The 16,683-nt window shown below is 30.8% G+C and overlaps 2 protein-coding genes across 2 annotated transcripts; one reads left to right on the forward strand and one right to left on the reverse strand.

The window, feature by feature from the left end:
- Positions 1-3,477: 3,477 nt before the first annotated feature.
- Positions 3,478-5,654, reverse strand: LOC122309900. The gene is made up of 3 exons (XM_043123669.1): positions 5,430-5,654; positions 5,221-5,324; positions 3,478-3,912 (listed from the first exon to the last, which is right to left on the reverse strand). The coding sequence occupies exons 1-3, from the start codon at positions 5,591-5,593 to the stop codon at positions 3,881-3,883; spliced, it is 300 nt and encodes a 99-aa protein (XP_042979603.1). The 5' UTR covers positions 5,594-5,654; the 3' UTR covers positions 3,478-3,880.
- Positions 5,655-8,482: 2,828 nt separating this feature from the next.
- LOC122311157 (glycine-rich RNA-binding protein-like) lies at positions 8,483-9,541 on the forward strand. The gene is made up of 2 exons (XM_043125591.1): positions 8,483-8,675; positions 8,943-9,541. The coding sequence occupies exons 1-2, from the start codon at positions 8,562-8,564 to the stop codon at positions 9,342-9,344; spliced, it is 516 nt and encodes a 171-aa protein (XP_042981525.1). The 5' UTR covers positions 8,483-8,561; the 3' UTR covers positions 9,345-9,541.
- The last annotated feature ends 7,142 nt before the right edge of the window (positions 9,542-16,683 follow it).

Genomic DNA, 16,683 nt, shown 5'->3' on the forward strand with positions numbered 1-16,683 from the left:
AAATAGTAAAATGAAAAACGCGTTATATGAAGTGGACGTGGATGAAGTGGACCGAGTCCTTCTGGAATCTGGCCCTTCTGTATCCGTCGGAGGTACATTTCTTCAAATTTTTTTTTTTTCCCTAAATTATTAAATAAGACAGTCAACCACCACTTGCTGCGGATCGTAGCGTGGCCTATGTTTACCACTCCGATCCTCTCTCTCTCTCTCTCTCTCTCTCTCTCTCTCTGAATGTCGACTGCATTGTCGGCTGCCACCTCATATCAAATAATTATACAAATTTTAATCATTATTGTTCTGTGTTAAATTTTTATATTTTTTGCTAGTTTTCTCTTAATTGGACGGCGGAAAATACGTGGTGTGCTTTGAAAAAGATTCGGCTGCCCAACTGCCTCCAAACAATTTTTTTTTTTCAATGTTAGCTATAATTTTAATGTGTTTGAGTATTGTTTATTAAAAAAAAAAACACAAGATTTATTATTAAAAAGTGATTTTTAAATTTTTTTAGGTCGATTATATATTAATTTGTTTTTTTAACAATTATCTTTAAAACCGCAATTTGGAATAAGATATTATAAAATTGTACAAATAAGAGACAGAAGCAATTGCAAGTAAAGGTCTAATTAAAATAATTTTTGAAAAGTGGGAAAGACATCAAAGTACAATATTATAAGAGATGTATGTTGTTCTTACCCTCCTTGCTTGAATAAGATAACACTATTTTCAATAGCATAAAAGCTGATCCATGATCATAAAAGACACTAACCACCGCAAATAATTCAGGGGCCAAAGGGCTCCAAATAGAGGAGGGATCTATGATTTAGTACATGTTTTAGATTATAGTGAAAAATATTACTTTTAACTTAATGTTTATAGCTTAGAGCTTAACGTAATAAGCTTTACTATTACAAAACTATTTATTATTTATGATCCGTATGTCTAAAACACTTTCAAACATATTAGATTTATTTGTAAAAAAATTATAAAAATATTTTTTGAGATAGAAATGACATAAAAAGGCGTATACTTGATAAAAATCAAATATTATAATAAAATAATAACAAAAATAGCCTTATAGATTTTTCATTGATTATAATGAAAAAGAAAATCTCTTCAACGATACATGAGTGATAGGAGAATAATGAAAAATATTGATAGACAAAATCTTGAGTAGATTATACGAGAATAATAACAAATATAGATGGACAAAATTGTTATTGTATTAAAATGATGAGGGTCATTTTATAATATACATAGCACAGTAAAATAAAAACTATTTTTTCTAAAGTGCTTCTCCTAAAAACATCACTTTGATACTTTTGTTAAAATGTAATTTTCTATTTTTTCTTGATTTAAAAGTATTTTGATGTAAAACTACCAAATAAACAAATTTTATCATTTAAGTATTTTAATCCGTTTTACCACACTTTTTAAACCTCTCACTACAATCTCAAATAAGCGTTTACTGCTTTTGGTCTTAATAGCATCTTTTATTAATTTTATATTTATGAGGAATTGGGCCTTGCTACTTTTATTATTATGATATAATTCAAAAGGTTGTGTGACCGCAAGATGGAAAATAGTGATGCAGGCTAATATAATTATTGGAAACCAATTATGGAAAGAAAAATTAGATTTAAAATCGTAAATATACAAGTATCATGCAATTATTAAAAAATAAATAAATAAATACTAAATTTATATAAAATAAAAATTAATTTTTTAAAAATAATTATATTGTATTTATACATTTCACGTACTTAAATCCGGTATTCCTTAACTACGAAGTGTCATAGTTACGTGTGAATTACTTCATTCAACAAGCATGATCGAGAGGACAAAGAGACAACCACTGATACAAATAGTAATAACCACGAGCTAGTTATGGATCAATGAATGCATTGGCGTAGAAGGCCTGCAAAGCTGGCATGAATCATTAGTATTGTCGTGGGTAGATGTCGTATGACACAATACAACTAAGATAAAACTTTAATCAAAGTCTATTAATAAATTTATTTTTATAAAATTTCTTGTTAGCTTGCTTATTTTTTAAGAAAGAATTCTTTTTAGCTTGCTTATGGAAATCAAATTTCTGAATGGATCTCCATGTACCGTCTAGTCAAGTATTAAGAATAATTCAAGAAGTATGTATTTATTTGAGAGAGAGAGAGAGAGAGAGAGAGAGAGAGAGAGAGAGAGAGAGAGAGAGAGAGAGAGAGAGAGAGAGAAGAAATTCTCCATTTGGCAGCCGAGTTTAAAAACCTATTTTAGAGTAGACTAAAATTAATTAATCAACCAGGAAATGGTTTCTCATTTGTGTGAATTTTATGTCCCTTGAAAAAGTATTCCATACAGATCTTTACAAATCCAAGTAGTTTGAGCCATATAATTTATTGCAAAAAGGTTGATTCAATATGAGTATAATGCTGAAATGAAAAGAATTCAGACTCATACCAACACTTGTTTTTTTATTTATTTATATTATAATCAAAACACCATTTATCATAAAAATCGAACTGGTAAGATAAGATATACATTTCAATAACATCAATAGTAATAAAAATAATATTTTCTACAATGCTATATAAAATAATAATAATAATGGTGGGAAAAGGTATATATGGATGGCTTGCTATGTTGAATAATGAATACATGTATAGAGTTGTTTGTCAACAAAGGAAGATAACAGTGAGGCGCCTCCATGTTTGAGATGCATTCTAAAAAGATGTAATCTTCTTGTTATCATACCTGGTCAAATTTGCAGATGATGCAAACCCTTGGAAAGTCGCTAATCCCCCCCCTTCTTTCTGCTGTACTGTTGCAATCGTTCTGACTACCCTTATGAATAAATTTATCAAATAAATACTTACAAATACGCACGTGATTATATGACTTTTCCTTAATGGCAAAAACGGATAGGTTTAAATAATAAGATGATAATTTTTTATTTTATATGAAAGTTTAAAATATTATTTTATAATTTTATCATTGAGATTTTAAAAAATTAAATTATTTATTATATTATATTTTATGTAAAAAATTTTTAAAAAATGTAATCATGAGATGAAATAAAACAAAATAAAAATTTTGTATCCAATCCCACTTACCAAACCTGCCCTACAGTTTTATTTGACTTTGACGAGATTAGACATCTGATCAAGCGAGCAAGCTTAAGGATAATAAGGATAGAGACATAAGTGTGTGTGTGAGAGAGAGAGAGATTGATTTCCCATCAAACCAAATGTGTTTTTATTTTTTATTTTTTTATTGACAAAATTGTGGTGACCAATGGCCCATAGCCAGCAATCCAGTTGAAATTGGGCTGAGACCTATCAAATATCTGGAATCCAACAGTTGGAAACGGGCTTTATTAACATAACTATTTTAATAAGCTAATGACTGTACACCTTTGATTCTCTGAAAAGTGCTGCACAGAGAGAGAGAGAGAGAGAGAGAGCAAAACAAGGGAACAGCATCTTGGCGTCTTCCAGAATGAGCAATTTCAAACTTTAGTTTCTTGAAAAAACCTAAATGCGAATTAATAATTCCTTTCCCAAAACTGCACTTGCAAGAGAGACATCGTTTTACAAAAGGGATTTATCTCACAGAGTCATTTATTCCCTCAAATGATTTAATGACGTTATAATTGAAAGCGACAGGGAAAAACACAGATGCATTCATCGAAGTTGTACCAGATTTATCATTTAGCAAAGTGGGGAGAATTTCAGGAAACAGCTCCATGTTTGCTATTTAGTAAAAAAACGTTAAAAAGAATGTTCGGCAATTAAGCCTGGAAGACCGAAACTCCAACTCTGGAAAAGAACCGATCAGCCAATGATAAAAGTCAGAACAAACTCCTGATCTCGCCATCCGCTCAGTACTAGATGGGACTGAGATAGTTCACAAATCTACCTGTCATCAAGACAGGGAAGAAAACAAATGTTACAAATTTGCTTCTAATGGCAACAATCAATACTCTTTTTACGAACCTAAAAGTAAAATATTTCAATCTTTACTTAATGCTACATATCCCTTTTCCCATTAGAGGGGGAGAGGGAGAGGGAGAGGGAACAAGGAAGAAATGACTACCCCTTTTTTTTTATTTTTTACCACGCAAAGATTTTATCTGTTAGTTCCTAGTTCCCACTCTTTTCATCTTTGCTCTTTTCCAAGCAATGTTACACAGCGATAAATTATAATTCAATCCACATTTTTTTTATGGCCCCTAAACAAAGAAAAATAAAAAAGACGATGAAGCACCCTACCCATTGGAAACTGGACAAGAGGGGGCTAGATGGCGGGAAGCCGCAGGCACTCTCTCAATCTAGGTAGTGAATCCATATTTGGATTGGAACCTAGAACTTGGTACATGTCAAACCACTTGGAAGTAACCCAAGAACCATCAAGCCACCACCCTTGGAGGTCCTTAATGTAACAATCTACTATTTTTCGTGAGGGCCATATGCAGTTCTTCCTTCAGCATATGGGCCCCGGGGTGTCTCTGTAGATCACTGAAACGTGGCATTGTGCCATATTCACTTTGAGATTTGATGAAGAAGGATTTGACGATCAAGGTGTTATTTGAGAACTTTTCTTCCCTCATCGGACTTCTAAAACCCAATGCTGTCCGGCTCTTGGAGTGTATAAGGACAACAGCAAAAGAAAATTGAACTGGCTTCCTTCTTAAGGTTTCATTAGATATTAACACTTTCTTTTATTTCCCTCACATCCATAGAAGCTCGACTTTGGATCTCTAAATGAGATAAATGGAGATGTAAAAACAATGAACACTAACTTGCCTACAGATGCTATATTGCCATGGCAGCTGAAATTATGAGGAACGACCCTTGATTTCCATATAATTATTTAGCCGCTGCCACCCAAAAGTTAATTGACAAAGTACAGCTACTTAGCAAGATAGATGCTTATTGCAACTAATTACGTTTATGATAAATTACTGATCCTCTTGAAGGATTAATATTATTAAGTATCATAATTGTCTTCTGAATGACTTCGTTAAAGCACTGTCATTGAACACCATCCTATAGTATGTGCTGATACATCAATCAAGTTCTATCATTACCGGATTGTAGACAATGCTCACCACCAAAAAAAAGTTGCAGAGCAGTCAAAGAGCTCACTAGTAACAGGATAATTGCCAGATACGAAACGCATATACATTAACATAATGCCTTTAAAGAGACAGAGGGAGCGAGATACCTTCAGTAGAGGTGATGGCTTCGCTTGGGAGCTTGGAGACCAGGCAGGCGGAAGCGATTGCGGAGTGGACGGGTTGTAGAGAGCTCAGCTCTCGTCGGACCAACCTTTCAAAGCCAGTCGAATTCAGAGCGTATCGGAATAAACATTAGCATCAGATCACAGAGAAAGAGATGGTAGAAGAAGAAGAAGATGCAAGAGAAGAGTAGAACCTTGGATGAAGAGGAGGGGAGATTGGATTCCGAAGTGGGACGAAATTGGAAGGACGCAGTGGCACTGAAAATCTTCTCGTCGCCGAAGAAAACGAAGAAATCTTCGATGCTCTGCACAACGCACACAGTCGCGAGGACCTTCCAATAGCCACGGAAGTAGCCATGGCCCTCTCTTTTTCTTTCTGAGTCTCACTTCGAATCGAACCCTAAAATGATAAAACCCCTGTAAAAACCCACAGCCGGCGTCGGATACGCCACGTTGAAATGGACTTTGCAGTCTTGTTGTTGGACTGGACTGGATCGGTCGCCTCAAATATTCAGGCCCATCAGATTTTTATTTATTTTCTATCATTTAAAGAGATACAAATTAAATATATGGATCTCACTGTATATCATATTGTGTGCATATTGTCTACAAGAAACATTTAATATCATAAGTTTCATACATTATGTCTATCTCTCTAAATTATATAAAATATTTAAAATTAAAAAATTATGAATTTTTCAAGGAAAAAATAGAGAGAGAATATTGTATATGGATTAGAGAAATGATATTTGTAATTATAGAGTGTACAAATGTAACATACTTCTTTTATAAAAGATAAATGTGGTTGCTTCCGCCGAAGGCTCTCAATGAGTGTTTTTTTTTTACATAATGATTAAATAAGTGCTTTTTAATAATATTGTGATTTAAAAAAAATTAAAATTGTTAAAAAAAATGCATGAGAAAACAAAAGATGAAATGCACTGTCAGGAGTTCCAGCGGTGGCTACAGAGACACCATTTGAAATAAATAAATAAATATAAAAATTACATGCAAAATTTAATTTTTTTTAATAATAAATCTTATTTTTTTTATAAAAAAAATCCGCCACATTTATACCACCCATGGTATATCTAACATTACCCATCAAAACAAGTCCGAGAGTACCAATAATTTCTTATTCGTCTGAAGCAAGCCCACGATGACTAATCTCTACTGGCGGCCCATTCATATCACAATCCAAAAGTGGTAATTGTTCCCATCCCAAACGAAGGGTATCTTAGATAGAATATTCCTGAGGTATGAGGGGCAGACATGTACTTACAGACGTCAGATATTTTTAGCCCATTTATGTGAGATATTTTCAGGGACAATAAATACTAAATATGGGTCCTACTCAGTAAAGTCACGGGAAGGGACCGATGTGGACCCTCCTACCTAACCTTCTTGGTCGTTTTTTTTTTTTTTTTTTTTTTTTGTTAACTATGGTTTGTCCACGACAGATTGCCCGCTGCGGCACTGCATTGACCCTACTCCAACCCATGTTTGGTTACAGATACAATACTATCCTTAACGCCCTCTTGCTCCCATTATCCGGTCCTAATCCCCGATAGGGAAATTTCTTTTTCTCCAGTACTTCCAAGTCTAAGGTGGCATTCGGACAACAAGTGATTTCAGAATTTTTGTAAATAGTAATAAAAAATAATACAATAATAATAATAATAATTAGTGATAAAAAATATGTAAAAATAATTATAAAATAATAAATAATAATAAAATATTCTTTTTCACTATCTCAACGTAGGCTGAAATTGTAAAGGAATGCAAAGTTTTGAAAAATTTGACGAATATTATCCCTTCCTAGTTAGATTAAGCTCTTGTGACGTTGTAATTATCATGAAGTCACTATAACACACGAGGATGCTAATTATTATATGGTGGTTAAATAGTCATTATCATTTTATGGAGTGAAATATATAATTGATATATTCAAAAGCATTATCATCTAGGTTGTATTTAGTTGTTAAGCTGAGTTAAGACGAGTTAAATTTTTTATAAATAATAATAAGTTGAAATGGTTGAGTGAATTTTGTGAGACTCACTTAAAATGAGTTCAGATGTTAAAATGAGTTTAGATATATTCATGATAAGTTGAAAAAAGTTATAGATCCCGCATGTAAAGAAGTGTTGAGTTAAAAAAAATTATGAATTCCACGTGTAAATAGGTATTGAATTAAATTATGTTTAATGATTTAACAGTTATATATTTAAATATTAAGTCGGGCTTAAATTTAAATTCAACTCAAATAAACAAAGTTATTTTCAATCTTTTTTATTATGATTGTTGTATTGTCGTTGCTATTTAGAATAATGCTACATGAATTTCAGAATTCATAGTCCGAAAAATATGAGATAGGTTAATATCTTCGTATCATTTAAAAATTTGTTAAGTGGCTGAAAATTTAATCTTTTGTGAACAGATTTATAATTTGGACGGTGGCTCTCATAAAAATTTAAACATTTCTATTTGAGGATAAATATCCTTTTTTTTTTTTTTATAATTTTTAAAATTCCGACTTCTATTATTTGGGTGGACACAGTTTTACTTCAAATTAAGTTGAAGAAAATTTCTTCCAATCCATTTGAAAATTGACATGTGTCATTTAAGGATGTGACAAACATATACTTTTTAAGTTATAAATTTTTTTTAAAAAAATATGTGCTTATTACTTGTTTAGTAGACATTTATTTTGCCGTATTTGGATAATAACATCAACATGTTTACAAAATTATTAATAGACCGGAGAAAGTTTATAATCCCTTAGTTCCATACAGAAACAGTTTCATTTTATTTTATTATTATATATTTTTTAAATTTTTATATAAAATATAATAAATAATTTAATCTTATCCAATTTTAAAATAATAATATTAAAAAATAACATTTTATTAAATTTTTAATTTTTATTTAAATTAATCTCATTTCAATTCAGTTCCACTATAGAGATATTCTGACTAGACGTTTTTATATAAAATGATAGAAGTCATATTTGATTTATTTAACGGTGGATCTACTTTGTTTGAAGGTTTGATTTTTGTCTTGCCTGCCTTTTACTGGAATAGGCAACTCCGCATTCGTAATACAACTGCGAACATACTGGTATCTGTAACCAAACACGCCAGCACAATCACCGTTCTTGATTTAACTAGAGTTAGTAAACGTATTGAGCAAAGGGTCCAAACTAACCCTAGTTACACCTCCACGGATCTATATAATGCTAGGGTCAGGCACTCTTCATTTCTCGTGCTCTCCTATTCTTTCTCTGTATTTCCCTTCTCGTCCCTTTCCTAGGGTTTCATTATCTGTTATGGCGTCTGCAGAAGTCGAATACAGATGCTTCGTCGGCGGGCTTGCCTGGGCCACCGACGACCAGTCCCTGGAGCGGGCTTTCTCTCCCTATGGCGATATCGTCGAATCGAAGGTCCGTTTGACGTCGCAGAGATATCGGATCAGACTCGATTCGGCTTTGCGATCCAAATATGATCTGATCTGCTCTGTTTGTGTTACTTGATTCTCTCTGTGTTACTATCTCTATGAACTGATTCTTTTATTACTGACACGAATCGGTACGTTCATCTTCCGCTTTGTTACAATAAGGCGAAGATCGATCGATTTCTGTATATTGTAATTGGTTAATTCGTCATACATGCGGTGGATCTGATTAGATCTGGTTGTTTTTGTTTCTTAGATTATCAACGACCGGGAGACAGGTAGATCTAGGGGCTTCGGATTCGTAACCTTCAGCAATGAGAAGTCCATGAGGGACGCTATTGAGGGAATGAACGGTCAGAACCTCGACGGCCGTAACATTACGGTCAACGAGGCGCAGACCCGTGGAAACGGCGGTGGTGGAGGCGGTGGTTACAGCCGCGGAGGTGGAGGCTATGGTGGTGGTGGTGGTGGTGGTGGACGCCGTGAAGGCGGCGGTGGATATAGCCGTGGCGGCGGAGGCTACGGTAGTGGCGGCGGAGGCTATGGTGGTGGAGGCGGAGGTGGCTATGGTGGTGGCCGCGACCGTGGGTACGGCGACGGTGGGTCTAAGTACTCGAGAGGAGGTGGTGGTGGTGATGGTGGTAGCTGGAGGAGCTAAGAAGCTAAGGCTTAGTTCGGGCTGTGTGTTGTTTTGAGTGGTTCTTTAGATAGTGGATCTGGTTTATGAATCAGAATGTGGTTATGTTATTGCTTTCAGTTTGGTGCTCTCCTTTTTGACCGATGGTTCCCGTGTTCTTTACCCAAAAAAGGAAAAAAAGTAATGAAATCGAATGAAGTATATGTCTTCCTTCACAAGTTATGTTGTTTCCCCTGAATTTTCCTAAGATTCGAATCACCAAACTTTGAATCAACTTAACTGGGTGTGGATATTGATCTTGCTCAATTCTTATGTAACAAAGCGAATTAAATACTAGACAGTTTGACTCCATTAAGCATCTTCGATTCGGTTCTTGCGTAAAAGTCAAAGATTGGGTTTTGACATGCTGGGAATGTTCAACTGGCGTTTCTGGAGGAGAACTGGAGAAGATATTTGCGATGTCAGATTCTGTAACGTTTTCTCGTATTGGGGGTTTTCGCAGGTCGGGGTCAAGAAGCATCTATTGCTGGCCTGGATTGTGGGATAACACGTGCGACCAGGCTATAATGGGGTAGGGATCGTCGGATGTCTTTTGGCACTGTAATTTTGGTACGAGAAACTATATTTAGAGTATAAGCGGTGTATAGTTATTTTAAAAAAAATAATAAATAATTAATAGGAGATTTATATGAAAAATTTAATTTTTTAATCGTAAATTTTATTTTTTTTTAAAGCGATTGTGTGTATTTATAATTTTACACTTTGCTCATTTACTAAAGGTCCCATTACAAAGCTTTAATTTTATAACGTAGCTTAGATCAAATCAAGCAAGCTATTACTAGGTGGAAAATGATTGGGGCACGTCTATTTTAAGTTTTTATAATTATTTTGTACATGTTATTTTAAAAAAATTCCTAATTTAAAAAAAAATATAATTACAAGAGGTCAGTTGTGTAATTGTAAAATGAATTATATATGGTTGTCTTCTCTCTTGTTCCGTTTAGGTAGTAACTTGATTTCAAATATTTTGTGTATAATAGTGAAAAATTATTGATAATTTATTAAATAGTAATTATAAAAGTTGTCAAAAAAAAAATAGTAATTATAAAAAATATAATAAAAAGTAAGCGAAAATCATTTAGCATTTTGTAAACATAATTCTATAAGAAGGAAAAACATAAAATAGTTATTTTTCAAACAAAAAATTGAGAACCGAAAAGAGAAAAAAGGAAACTTACCCGTTTTGAAAATGATTCGAGACTTTTCCTTTTGAAAGATGATTCTTAATTGTATGTCTTTTAAAAATGATATCTGTACAAATGATTTTTGGATTTGGTTTAGTATTCTATTTTCTTGAAGTTTTGTACATAATTAAGCGTTCAAATAAATATAAAATAATTGTATAAATATATATCATCATTTTATAAATATATATATTTTTAAAATATAGTATGTAAATAGGTCGTAAAAATTATTGCACATTGGTTTCGTAAAATTAAAATCTAAAAAATTTTAATATTTTTGAGTTCAATTTGAGATAGAAAAGTAGTATGATTACAAATATTTCTAAGAGATGATCGAGTACTTACACCTTGTGAAGGTTCTCTCAAAATTTATTTCACTGGATGATCTTTCACAAATTTCTACTGTTTGGTTGCATCTTGTATTAAATTTTGATGATCTTTTCTGATGGCTCCATGTTGAACTTCCTCTATTGTTTTCTCTTTATTGAAATTGAGACTTTCCGTATTATTTATACCTCATGTTTCTTCATCAATAGATTTCTTGGAGAGTGAAGAATTAGATTCATCAAATACTACATGCATAGATTCTTGTACTGTCAAAGTCTTTTTATTGAATACTCTATAAGCTTTACTATTAGTAGAATACCCGAGAAAGATACCTTCATCAGATTTTGCATCAAATTTGCCTAAATTATCTGTCATTCAAAATAAAACATTTGCATCCAAATACATGAAAGTAACCAATGTTGGACTTTTTCTCATTCCAAAACTCATAGGGGGTTTTATCTAACTTAGACCTTAGCATAACTCTATTTATAACATAACATGCAGTACTTACCGCTTCGGCCCAAAAATAACTAGGCAAGTTGTTCTCATTGAGCATTGTTCTTGCCATCTCTTGAAGAGATCTATTTTTCCTCTCTACTACCCCATTTTGCTGAGGAGTTCGAGGAGCAGAAAAATTATGCACAAAACCGTTTTCATCACAAAATGTTTCAATATTTTTATTAACAAACTCTTTTCCCCTATCACTTCGAATACTTGAAATAGTATAGCCCTTTTCATTTTGAATTCTCTTGCATAACTTGGTAAATGCATTATGTGCCTCATCTTTATAAGCAAGAAAGATGATCCAAGTATATCTAGAGAAATCATCAACAATAACAAATGCATAATATTTTCCTCCTAGACTTGCAACTCTATTTGGTCCAAAAAGATCCATGTGTATCAGTTGCAATGGTCTAGTAGTGAAAATATGTTTCTTAGTTTTAAAAGAAGTTTTTGTTTGTTTACCAAATTGACATGCATCACAAATTTTGTCTTTAAGAAAATATGTTTTTGGTAAACCTCTCACAAGATCATTTTTAGAAAGTTTGGAAATAAGTTCCATATTGGCATGACCTAGTCTTCTATGCCATAACCAACTAGTTTCATTTTGAGCTGAAAAACAAATTGCATCTTATGGGGTAATTTCTTCAAAATTGATTGTATAAACATTGTTACTTCTAAAAACAGTAAAATAAATATTACAATCATGATCATTCAAAATAATGCATTTATCCATTTTGAAAGTAACTGTAAATCCTTTATCACATAATTGACTTATACTCAAAAGATTATGTTTTAGACTTTCAACAAGTAGAACATCTTCAATTATGAGAGAAGATTCATTACCAATTTTACATATTCCCACGATCTTCCATTTTAAGTTGTCTCCAAATGTCACGTGTCATTCTTATTTAAATCTAAGATCAAAGAACTTAATCTTGTCTCCCGTCATAAATCAAATATATAATATAAAATAACAATTATAAATCAAATATATAATATAAAATATAAACAAAATATGAAATAACAATAAATATAAAGAGTAAGGGTAAGAGAGAAGCAAACTCAGTATGTTAACGAGGTTCGGCCCCACTGCCTACGTCCTCGCCTCAAGCTACCCCTTGAGAATTCCCAAATTTACTATTCAACCTCTTTCAGGTGGAGATAGAAACCTATTACACCTTTGAACAATACCGCTACAAATGATCCATGTAGAACACCCTCTACACTTGTAATCACCTTACACGTGGTGATTCAACTATTCCCCGTGTAGAATACTTTCTACACGCACAAGGGTTATACATACCCTTTTTCTGATACAAAAGCTGATAGTGGGTAGGTTATCAGAAAATACTCCTCAATGAGTGAAATAAGAACAATACAGCGCAAACTATATCTCTCAAAATGAACAAGGATTAAGGCTCAATGCTTAGAGAAGAGAGAAATAAAGTTTTGAATGAATGTTGTATGCTCTTGGTGTTGTGAATGTGAAACTCTCAAATGATCTATTTATAGGCATATGAGACTTCATATTCAAAAAAAGATTCACATGTCAAAGACAATATCATTCACTTTTTCAAAAAATTCAAATAAAAGGTTCTTCTTTTTCAATTGTCAAAGACAACATTATTCACTTTTTCAAAAAAATTAAACCTAATCTTTTACTTTTGGCATATGACAAAATGAGCACACTTTCCTTTTCAAAAAATTCAAACCTAATCTTTTACTTTTTGTATATGACAAAATGAGCACACTTTACTTTTCAAAATTTTCAAACAAAATCATCTACCTTTTGTATAAGTCTAAAAAAGCATCAATCACTTTTGAAAATATTCAAATAAAACATGCACATGTGAAAGATGACAATCAATCATCTTTAATATTTTCAAAGTTCAACCCTTTAATCAAGGCATGCACATGCAAAAGATGACAATCAATCATCTTTCAAAATTTTCAAATTTAATTTTCAAAAAATATTCATGCACATGTGGAAAATGTATTTTAATGCTTTATGATAAAATATTAATTTTGAGCATTAATCCTAATTTCAAATTTTGAAGAGATTTACAACATTACTCTATAATTTTAATGTGAACTTGTTTCCTTCTTACTCATGCTTGTTTCTTTGATGTGCTTGACTCCATTGTGTAGATAACTTGAGCTTGAGACTTCTTCATTCTTTGAATTCATTTGTTATCATCAAAATCCATGTGTAAATATATAATTACACAAAACTTGAAATCTTGGATTCAACAATATGCATACATGAATGATCAGGAAAACCACTTTGTTTTCAAAGTGGATACACTCATATTAGAGATGTTTGCATCGACCATATAACAGAATCAGAATCATTATATCAGAAACAAAATCCTAGTGTCATGTCAATAAATTTTCATATGCCACATCATATCAAAACTGAGTATTGAATAGATTCATATCATTTTCACATAATCAAAACAGATTTATAGCATCTTTATATAACATACACAATTCTTAGATTTCATAGTCGCTTTTTTGCATAGTTTGGAATACAACTTTCATGAGTAATGCAGAATATGTAACTAAGACTGTTTTTACATTTATTTTCAAAACATAGCATGCATATTTTTATAAAATCAACATCAGTTTATTTTCTTTTTATGCAAAGTATAGCATATGAATCTCGCTTATTTAAATTTTAACTCTTCTAAATTTTTTCACAATTGTGCCAAATGAATACCAATCGTCATCTATTAAATAGATATGTAACTTATTTAAATTTCTAATTAACCAGATATTTTGATATTTAAACTTGAAATACTAAAGTAACCTATTTTTTCTAAAACTCTTAAGATTCTCGTAACCCTAAATATCATTACTTTTCAAATTAATTGACCACTTAATTTCTTGACTATTAAACTCTAAATTATTTATATAAAACAAAGTTTATAGCTAACATATTTACTCAATTAAAACTAAGCGCATGTAAAATACATTTCCAGCTTAATATTTTATTAACATAATTATATCAAAATCTATTAAAGTAAACAACAAAATCTCATTTAATAAAAATAGACTTGATCAGATTTAAAGCGTTCAAGTTAGTATTTACTTCTGAAATTAAATTGTAAAAATTAATACTAATAACATAATTTAAATCCCTTAAATACTTTCTGTAAAAATAAAGTTTCTAAACTATTATGAATTAAAACTGACCCCACTTAAAAATATTACGCCCAATCCACTTATTATAACACTTGTTGTAACCAAAAATATTAGCAGGTCAAAATGATTTGGAACTCAAGTCCCACCCGTTAACAAAAAGCCCATGTGAAAAACCAAAAGCTGCTTAAAAGTGTCCCGCCCATTAACGTTACATTGCATGATGAGGCTTAATCCTTTTACTGTTCTTAAAAGTGTGTATCCCCACTAGGACTGAGAATCGGCTAGTCCGGATCGGAAAAATCAACCAGATAGGCTATTTCAATTTTCAAATGACCGATTTTACCCCGGAATTGGCCAAACTGAATGAATTTTTTTAAAAAAATATTATTTATATAATAGTTGTATATTATTAATTATATAATTATATTTGATATAAAAAATAATAATATTCTAATATAGACTATAGTTATATTTATACTAATATAGTTATACTAAATCACTATAACTAATACTAATATATAACTATACTAATAGTCTACTATTAATACTAATATACTATTATATAATTTATAAAGTTATCCTAATCATTATAATTAATACTATGTATACGTATAGCTATACAGTATACTTATCACCATAATTAATATTATTTAATTATCACTATACTTATATTTAATTAATACAATCATCACTATACTATAAGTTATATAGTTATATTAATCATAATAAGTCAATAACTAAATCACTATAAGTATAACTATATATATTTAGTATGAATGTATTATTATATTATTTAATATATAACTATAATATATAGTACTAGTATATATTAATATATTAACATATTATAAGAGTTATGGTATAAATTATAATATACTAAATCACTATAACAGTATAACTAATACTAATATATAACTATACTATTAGTCTACTATTAATACTATTATATAGTTATACTAATCACTATAATTAATACTAATAAATAGCTATACAATATACTTATACAGTATTACTAATACTATTAGTCTATTATATAGTAAGACTCAATTCTAATATAGGCTATATAGTTATAACCAATACTAATATTTATATTAATAATAATAATGTAGAATATAGTTATACTAATTGACTAATTCAACATAACTAATATTACTAATATAATATTAACTATACTAAATTACTAATACTATTATATAGTTATACTAATCATAAATTCATAAAAACTAAATCATTATAAGTTTATAACTATATATTTATTATTAATGTATTATTATATTCTTTAATGTATAACTATTAACTATAATATATAGTACTAGTATATATTAATATATTATAAGAGTTACAGTATAAATTATAATATATCATATATGTATAAATTTATAATAATATTAGTATAGTTAACTTAATATGTAATATGTTACTATTAAATCAGTATAACTACATAGAATATTAATAATATAGTATTTAATATAACTATATAGAGTATTAGTAATAAGAGTATTACTATTATTTAATATAGTATTAAATGGAGTATTAATAAATGTGTGTGGTTTGAAGAGATATCGTAATACTAATATATTACACATGTATTACTATTATTACATATAGTTATTAGTTATAGTATTAGTACTAGTGTATTATTAGTTATAGTAAATAAGTTAATAACTATTACTAATTTACTATATATTAATAGATTAATAGTATTAACGGATTAATAGTATTAATAGTTATATTAATATTAATAGATTAATAGTATTAAATATATAAGTATTAAACAATATGTCATTGGATTTAAAAAATAAATAAATAAAAAATAGTCCAGGGTGAATTGAACGGACCGACTAGACCGGCTCGATCCAGTTCAAGATAGAAAAATCCTAAATCAAATAAGTTCTGTCCGATCCACAAAACGACTATATTAGACCGGACTGGACCGCACTCTCTCGTAAGATTCCCATACTTTTTGGTAAAACTTCGAACCATGGGGACGCAGTTTGAGCAAATTGGGAATTGGGCCACTAAAATTTCTCTAAAACGATGGAATCTTAGAGCGGGCACGTCCTTGCCTAGTTAACTGGCCTACAAGCTTCACTTTACGTATTTTCAACGGGCTCAGTCTGGACCTAGGGTACAGCTCCCAA

This window comes from Carya illinoinensis, chromosome 5, assembly GCF_018687715.1.
Source record: "Carya illinoinensis cultivar Pawnee chromosome 5, C.illinoinensisPawnee_v1, whole genome shotgun sequence".
Taxonomy (NCBI): Eukaryota; Viridiplantae; Streptophyta; class Magnoliopsida; order Fagales; family Juglandaceae; genus Carya; species Carya illinoinensis.